Genomic DNA, 9,039 nt, shown 5'->3' on the forward strand with positions numbered 1-9,039 from the left:
TGTGATGTCACAAATCATGCTGGTAGGCCCCGCCCCTTAAAATCAGATTTTCAATGAGCACAGAGAAACTTTCCACTTTCAGCAGATGAATGTGAAAACATCCTTCTAGTGCCAAACTCCACACACACATCATTGTGCACAGTGAAGCTCAAACATCAAACTGTAGGAACAAGAAGAAAAACATATTTTTGACTGGAGGGCCTTTAATTATTAACGGCTTCAGAAGCCAAAAACAAAACTACGGCTTCCTCGTTCATAGAGGAATCCCCCTGCAGGTATCAAAGCAGCTAAACATAAAACCCAGTTTTGACCTAAACTGGGGAATAATTCTGAGATTCTTCACTCAAACACTCCAGTTATATATTATAATATATTTATGTTAAATTTTCCTCAAACATACTTTCACATACTGTACAACTATAACTTTAAGCAAACTTAACTATCTAACAATCGAGCTTATCTTTTATTTTAGCTTTACTTTATTCTCAGAAGTAACAAATTACATTTACTCTTGTTACTTTTTTGTTGTTTTTACCTCAAGTATTGTAATTTCACTACAAAAAAATCAAGTCACATGAAAAGTTCCTGATAAATTTCGTGAGAAAGAAACAAAAGAAGGCAAATCTGCAGCTGCAGCAGAGAAGGAGGCTGCTGGTGAGTCTGCAGCTGCGGAGAAGTGACACAGAAATATATGTTCTCAATGTAAACGTCACTGGGCAAGCGGCAGGTGGAGTGAGAGGTCCAGTTGTAGCTGGGCCGGGTGCTGGCAGTTTGTGAATAGTGCAACAATAATAAGAAGAATCTATCATCTTTTCTTTGTCAACTCCATTTCACACATTAACGGTCTCAACTAATTTTATGATGTCTCTGATATCTTATTCACTTTCTCAATAATGTACCGGTTACAGGTCTGGGTCCGAACCCAAACCGTGGTCCACCTATTACACACCTCAGTACCAGGGGATGAAGAGAAGAGATGGCAGGTTATTGGCATTTTGCTTACAATAGAGATAGCACCCCTTTTCAAATTGCCTACTGATTCTACATTAATTAAGCACTGATTTAATGAACCACACAGTCAGCACACTAAGTGACTCAAATCAAACACACCCACAGTGTTGCATGACCAACAGGTGCATGCTGGGTCCGGCTCACAGTGGATTCTCCAGTGTTGACTTTGGTGTGTGAGGTTTTTAAGAATGCTTGGTGCGTGTTATTTATGTTTGTGTGCAATTTTATCCACTTTTATTGGTATGGACTTAAGGATCCTGTGGTGTGATGTGTTTATGTTGACATGTTAGTGCAGTTTAGTTTTGTGGCCTAAATGTGTTCTTTAATGTAATAAGTCCATCATATATTATCATCAGCATCTGCATTTTTTCTATGCCCTCCCTCCTCAGAGTCACTTAAAGGTGATGAGGTAGTCTGGGTACACTTGGTTGTCGTGGAAAACAACATACATGTTGGGGTTAGCTATTGCGTCCACCACACTGTCGCAGCGGTTGTGGGGCTGCTGGTCATTGCGTGGCGGAGGAACCTTCATGTCGCTTCGGCCCACAGTGAAGATGCCGGTGAGGACTCGGGCCACAAACATTAACTGAGAACCATCAGCAGCTGGCCTGGAGTAGGTGGGGTTGGCTGAGTAGCTGGCGTTAACGGCAAAGTAGGTTCCTTGACCATACGCAGTTGCTGAGAATGAGAGGGAAAAAAAATAACAGCAAGTCCTTAATACAAGTGTTCATACAGAAACAAAAAGACTGTGTGAGTGTTTTCTCAACTGCAGTTCTACAGTTAAAGGAACTAGGATTAAGAAAACATTATGGTCATGGTTAAAGAAACCAATGTTGACTGCTGTTAGGAGACAAGATGCAAACTGTGGTTACTGGTGACACTTACAAAACCGTAGGACATTTCTGGTTAGGAAAATGTAAACCATTTTTAGCCTTTGGACAAAGTACTGACAAGGATGGTCTCTGAATTAAATGGAAAGGAAAAGAGTCGAGAAGTAGGAAAGAGAGGAATACAGTTTAGTAGATTTTCACAGAATTTAGAAATACTGAGGTACTGAGTCTAGATAAATGTAACCATCAGAAAAGTTTGACACTAGAAACCAAAAGTCAAGTTTCTAATTCAAATTTCTGTCCTTTTAATTCCCATTCCTTTTTTGCTTCTTTTGCTTAAAGTTAGTTAAATTTAAATGTAGAAGGCAGATAAATAGGTAGTAAATGTAGGTGGTAGAAAACGCTACCGCTTTTGTCCACAGGGGCCGCCAGAATCAACACAAAATGAAAGTTCCTTGTAGCTGCTTTACGTATATGATCAGTCCATCCATGTGTATGTTTCAATTGTTGAATGTAAACACCAGGACACCTCAAATTCCCAGAGAAAATGCAGAAAATGGGATCTCAGAGTCCTCAATGTTAACTACGACCCTGCTCTCCATAACTAACTGATGCTAATAAGAGGTTAACAAACTTTTTATCCCCAACAAATCTCATCCTACAAACTCTCTCTTCCTAAACATCCCTCTTTTTTCTTAAGTGTTTTCTTTCTAAAACACAGCCAACAACATTGATTTGATCTGAATAAATAGAAAGATGTGGAGGAAACATATAAGCAGCCACAGTCTGCAGATGTCACTGTTGCATTATTCTTGGCCAGCTCCAGCTCTGCTGAGATAATGATCACATATTACTGTAAACTGGTCACAAAAGATCTTTACCGTTCTGCCCAGCAAAGCGCCTGTTGAACCCAGTTTTCATGATGGAGTCACAGTTTTCATGGGTTGTCCCGTGGTACAGAAGCTTTTCACCTGCTCCACCCTCCAGTTTGTTCTTATCAGAAATGTGCTTCTTCTGCACTTCGTAGGCGCGTCGCAGATGAACATTCTGCAAGCGCTCGATCTATCAAAAAAAAAAGCACTGTGATGATTGCACGTTAAGAACATAAATATTGTTGATAAAAGCTATCATAGAGCTTAACTGGAAGGTGCCAAAATGACAATTTTGAGTACTGCATTCACCTTCATTACAGTCTTGGGGACAGTTCGTTTGAAGGCCTCCTTCACTGTGCGGTACTCTGGAGAGGAATGCTGCAGCACAAATGTCTGAAAATCTTCACCAGTAGCCATGTTGTCCCAGTACAGAGGGAGATCAAAGTCTTGAAAGTCAAAATTGATAGAAAATTACAGATATTGTAAGTAAATGTGTTTTCTGTTTTTCTAAATCAAAATGCATAAATTCTGTTTTGTTGTCAGAATTTTGTTTGGTTAAGTCAGGTAAAATACAGAGGGTGGGACCATTTTCTCTATTGCACTTTCACTTTTGATACAAGAAAATCTTTCATGGAGCTGCTTGAAGTGTGTATTTAACGGAATAGTCTCTTAAAATTAAATACAAATTACTTTTAAATGGAGCTGAACCAATACATTGATCAGATATACTGTATCAGTTTCAAAATATATGTTTGAAAAGATAAATTCTAAAGCAGCACACTGCATAAACAGATGTTGAATTGGCAGCACTGATCTTTACATTTAATGGTAATTCAAATATTATACATGCACATTAAAACTTTTTTTTACTTTGAAACTCAGATTCACAAAAAAAGATTTTAAGATCTACATTTCCATGACAACTCGGCAAACTAAATCTGAAGATGAAGAACATGTGATATGACTGAGAGTTCCAGAGCAAGGAATAACTTTTTTATTATTTGTTTTTTATTTTATGTAAAATATTTATTTCTGTAATGATTCTAAATTAGAGACCACAAAACCATTATGTTATTGGGTTTTTATTATTCTAAAGTAATATTGTTTTATTGGTTTATATTGGTCTCAATCTACAGTACCAGTCAGACTTCATAACATCAATGTTCATCTCCTCACCTGGCAGATTCACAAGTCGTTTCAGCTTCGCTGTCTGTCCAGTTACTCGTCTTGTGGCGTACAATCTCTGAAGATCCACACTCCACTGGATGCTCTGTGCGTCCACTATCCCTCCTGCTATATCTTTATTTTCCAGGTTGTGATTGGCTGTTTTGGGGAGTCTCTCCCAGTTGCCGTTATGTCCCAGGATGCACCAAGCCACACGGCTGTACAAATCCTCCTCATCCCTGAGTCTCACCTCTCTTCTGAGGCAGCCATGCAGATGGGCATTAATCATCTGCATCACCTGGTTTACCCCATCTTTTAACCCACTCACTGTTAAACAGCCCTGGCCAGACTGGTCCTTCTGCATGTACAGACCGTGAGTCTCCACCAGCTGCTCCAGAATCTTTATGTCATCCTGGGTGAGGTTTTCCAGCTCCTCCTTTTTGAAGGTTTGAGTGGAGCACTGAGCCTGATACAGATCCTTCAGCTTTGACTTGGCATCGTCAACATCCTTTCTGGAGAAACCCAGGAACAGGAAGACTGACTTCTGACTTGTGGAGGCGATACGGAGGCTGCTTAGGTCTAAGCTTAAAAACGAAGTGGGCTGTTGTTGTTGCACCTGATACAACTGAGGCGTTGCCACTGCAAAGTAGGTCAAAAGATAGCAATTAGTTAAAATCCCCAATGAAATAATGACATTCCCATTAAAAAAACCAGACACATTTCTAAGCAAACACAAAAGAAGAAGGCTGTTTGTGAAAATGACCTCTGTTGATTACAGCAGTGGAAAACATTTGCATTGCTTCCTCTTTAAACGCCAAGAAGACATTGATCTTGATCAGGACGAGGTGGATGTCAGTGAGACTGGTGAGAGGAGTGGACATAATGGCAGCCTTGACCCCTCGGATGATGGCAGCTGCCACGACTCCAGGTTCCAACCCTCCCGTTCCTGCGAAATGGTTTGAGTTTTTACTGGCAGAACTAAAACTGACACTAATTTGAGCTAAAAAACTGACATTAAATGAGTGTGGGGTTTTTTTGAACATCTAGAAAGTCTTACAGAATACCTACCAGCACAGATGGCAGGAATGGCCACGGATGTGAATCCATATAATTCACAATGTTCGATGATGCCACACACCAGTTCTTCGACGATAGCTGCATCCCTTTCTCCACACACATGTAAAATGGCTTCACAGGGGAACGATCCAGACTGGGATACAAAAACTTCCCCTCGGTTCACTTTTGCTGCACACAAGACAACAAATACAACTTAAGTAAGAAGCTGTAAAGCATGTGTTGTGAAAATGTCTATTGTGTCCTCTGTCCTCACCTGCTTTAAGTTCGGCCTCCACCTCTGGTCCAGCTACGGTTAAGATGTCTTTGCAAACACCATCTGCAGAGTAAAGATTGTATTTATAACAGGACCATGCTTAGAGTCTACAGCCATGCTAGCAGCTCTGAGAGGCTATACTTAGGCACAGTGGTTATTTGACCTAAATTCTAACATCAGCTGCATCACATGCTCAAATATAAACATGTTAGCATACTTTAGCACTAGTACAACTGAGACTGCAGGGAATGGAATTAGTTCTGCAAGTATTTTGTCATAAACCAAAGTATTGGACCAATTTATATTTTGACCAAAGTAATTAGGATTCATCCTCTGGGCACCACGGATATTTGTGCCTAATGAAGTCATAAACCTACTGCCTTACACTGCCGTCCCACACCGCTAAAGTGGCTAAAAACAATAGTTACAACATGGTCTTCTGCTCAACAGGAAATCCTTGGTTACAGCAGCTCTCACCCACCGTACTGGAAATTTACGAAGTCAGTCGTGTTCACCACAGCATCTGTAGTCTCGTTAGTGATGTCACCAAACACCAGCTGTAGTTTAACCCCGCCTCCTACTGTCATTGTGATGTCATCAAGGTCACTGGTGAGTGACCTGAAGATTGCTGAGAGGAAGAACAACACAGCATGTTTCATATTTAATCTGATATTTAATCTGATAATTCAGATAATTTAAAAGGTGAAATATTTAATTGCTGACAGAAATGTCTTGTTTACCTTGGCCTCCCTGGTTCATATTTGAACTGAGGTGCTTGTAGATTTCATGGTAACTCTGTAAATAAAAACACCGGCATTAAACACTCATCAATAAATCCTGCAAGCATGCATCATCCAAACCAATTGCAACAGCTGTCCAAGTGTTGATAGTCACCTCCTCGGAATCAGGATTGTCTGGTTTAATGATGATGTGGATGGTGGAGAGAGGCCCAGAGGATGCAGACAATCCAAACTGGTGAATGCTCTCAGTCAGCACTTGAATGGCTTCCCTCAGCGGGAATTTTAAAACAATTCCAGGTCCGATAACTGGAAATGCCACTGAGGACACTTGCTGCTGTACACAGAGGTCCAAACACTTCTTCAGCCCATTGCTTAGCGCCTACAAAATGACAAAAATCTGATGTTTCCACAGTGTTTTCAAAGTTACCCCTGCATGGCACATTGTTTTCAAAAATTTGCAATATAAACCAGCATAGAGAGCAGATTTGAATTTTGTAGAGTTGTGTTTCACTTTACCTGCACACTCTGCCCTCTGAATCCATCCCATGGCAAGCATTCAATGAAGAAGAGCTTGGTGCAGCCCAGAGACGGAGGCCCAGCCACTTGCAGAACATCACCAGGAGCAACGGTACAATTCGCTGCCACCGAGTCAAAGTTTGACTTGATTGCATTTCCTGCTTTTTTCAACAGGCATTTACCAATATTAGTAGACTTTAGCTGCTTGTTGAGCATGGGGACCACCAACACATTCGCCTGTGGAAATAATGTGAAATATCAGTAGTATTTCATTGCTGCTATCGTACTTTATGTAAAATACAACAGAAATTGTCGAACCTGCTCATCCACCAAACTGCCGAGCTTGATCTCCAGGCTTGTCTTGTTGACTGTAGTGCTCCGAGGAGTGACGTGGGGCCTTTGGGAAACAGGGCTCCTCTGGCAGCTAATGCTTTGTGTTTTAGTTTTCACATTTGAGGACAGACCTTGTTGTTCCTTGATAAGGACCTGACAGGAGCTCTCTATCAGGTCTTTGTTCATTTTACCCTCTGCTTGGAAGTACAGCTGAGCCCCTGGTCCATCTAGAACCAAAGTATCTGATACCAGACTGGCTAGAGTTGCGTTTAGGTCTGCCTGGACCTCCCGGACCTGACAGCGAGGGCCAGACACAAGCACACAGGGCTGTGGAAAATTTGAGGCTTTAATGGTCACCTTGGTGTGCTTCACACCAATCATTTTTAAGATTTTATCAAAACAGTCAACCAGTTCAGGATATGGCAGGTTCAGCACTTCTTGTGTCTCAGCCTGGTTCATCTGGTAGTCATGGAGAACCTCTTTGAGCTTGTGCACATTTTCACTGTAGCCCACTAGTCGTACCTTGATGGCTGCGGTACTGCTGGGGTCTGGGATGAAGCTGACGTCCACTCTGAGCTCTCGACAGTTTGCCTCGTTCTTGGCTTTGATCAGAATTTCTTTCACTTTGTCGAGATCTGGAGGTACAGCTGCAGCTCCCTGTATTTGCACATTGTCCACGCTCAAGTCTCTCCGCAGTGCTGCCATAGCCTCATCCAGGGCATCAGAGGACAAACTGGACAGAACCAGATCTGACCCCACCTCTAGGAGAACAGGATGTCTGAGTCTCTGCTGGAAGCGAGCCTGGTACTTGGAGATGGCACCGCTGGATGTTATGAAGGTAAGTAGAGCTGTAGGCAGTGTAACTCTCTTTTCCTGTACCTTTTTGATCAGTTCATCAAGTTTTGTAGCTCCTGACTGCACGTCATTGTCTGGTCCCTCCAGGATGATCATGGCGTTACCTCTGTGGACTTTAACCTCTGGGCAAAGTGCGTGGATTTCTCGATTAAACTCTTCTTCTATCAGTTGGAGTTGCTTCTCCACAACTGGTAACTCTTTTCTGGTTGGCAGGCTCTTTTCCAGGATTTCAATCTTCTGATTTACAACCTCAACCTCTCCAACAACCACAGCATAACTGCTCTCTGTGTACACTTTGATATCATCAGTCACAAAGGAGCGGTCCTGCAACAGGATTTTTACTTTTTTTGGTTCAAGCACGTGATAGCAGAGGTAGCGCTCAGTAAGACCGATGAGGACGCGATCCACTTGTATCTCCCAGTTCTCTGCAGCACTGAAGGCACTTCCAGACCCCTTCTCAACATCCCCCCTAACCACTGCCTCCTCTTCATCTAGATCGAACTCCACCGTGCAGCCGATAACAGAGAGTTGTTTCTGTAAGACTTTAAGTGCCCTAGGGTTGTCCCTCAGGTAATACAGGAGGAAAATATCTAGCCTGAAAATCTTCTCAAGGCCTTTTGTGTTTGTTTTTGTGAATGTCTAAAGAAGAAAAGGAATATCAAACAAATTAATTAACATATAGCAAGTCTAATAATAATATACTGCATTTGTTAATCTATAAATTCTAAAACGATATTGTAAGAACTGTCAACAGCACTATGACACTATTAGATACTGACACTGCTGAGAAAGCCCTGGAAAACCGGTCGGACCAGATCATTAAGCTCTGACGATGGGGTTTACCATAACCATGACAGTGCCAGTAAAGATTTATAGTAATAATATGTTACCTGTGATGATTGGCTACTTGTTGAGGGTTGATTGGCGTTCTGTGGCGAAGTGGTTCGACTCACGACCAACTGTAATTCCCCACTTGGAAGCAAAATAGTGTGAAACTTCCTCTGCAAAACCCTTTCCTGGTCTGTAAAAAAACACAATGGTGGTATTTAGTATTCAGATCCTTTACTAAAGTAAAAGTGGTAAAACCACAGTTTAAAAAACGCTCCACTAGAAGTTAAATGCCTGCAATTAGAATCTTACTTGTGTAAAGGTGTGTAGGTATTGTCTGCAAAATGTACAAGTATCAAAAGTAATAATAGATGTTTAAGGTTGAGCTTATTTGAACTTCGTGTTATCTTGGTGGGTAGTTTCATCTAAAGCAGGGGTTTATTTAAGACTCCAAAACTAAAACAAAATGTTGGTCCCCGGGCCAAAAGCAAACACCTTGTATTGTATTGTTAAGAGTGTGAAGTTTCCTTAATTTAACAACATCAACAGCTACTTATATT

The 9,039-nt window shown here is 41.4% G+C and overlaps 1 protein-coding gene across 1 annotated transcript in view; it reads right to left on the minus strand.

Annotated features, from left to right (window-relative positions):
* Positions 1–74: 74 nt before the first annotated feature.
* The window catches only part of LOC118338209 (protein mono-ADP-ribosyltransferase PARP14-like), a 10,092-nt gene continuing 1,127 nt past the window's right edge, over positions 75–9,039 (minus strand). The window contains exons 2-14 of the mRNA XM_035675470.1: positions 8,542–8,672; positions 6,782–8,290; positions 6,464–6,700; positions 6,102–6,326; positions 5,948–6,002; positions 5,689–5,835; positions 5,208–5,270; positions 4,946–5,122; positions 4,641–4,823; positions 3,890–4,516; positions 3,023–3,159; positions 2,723–2,903; positions 75–1,689 (exon numbers count right to left, since the gene is read on the minus strand). Coding sequence (XP_035531363.1) covers positions 1,403–1,689; positions 2,723–2,903; positions 3,023–3,159; positions 3,890–4,516; positions 4,641–4,823; positions 4,946–5,122; positions 5,208–5,270; positions 5,689–5,835; positions 5,948–6,002; positions 6,102–6,326; positions 6,464–6,700; positions 6,782–8,290; positions 8,542–8,672 — 3,959 coding nt within the window. The 3' untranslated portion in view covers positions 75–1,402. The remainder of the gene's footprint in view (positions 1,690–2,722; positions 2,904–3,022; positions 3,160–3,889; positions 4,517–4,640; positions 4,824–4,945; positions 5,123–5,207; positions 5,271–5,688; positions 5,836–5,947; positions 6,003–6,101; positions 6,327–6,463; positions 6,701–6,781; positions 8,291–8,541; positions 8,673–9,039) is intronic.

The sequence above is a fragment of the Morone saxatilis genome, unplaced genomic scaffold (genome assembly GCF_004916995.1).
Source record: "Morone saxatilis isolate NCDOM2014 unplaced genomic scaffold, NCSU_SB_2.0 Contig4, whole genome shotgun sequence".
In the NCBI taxonomy this organism is placed as follows: Eukaryota; Metazoa; Chordata; class Actinopteri; family Moronidae; genus Morone; species Morone saxatilis.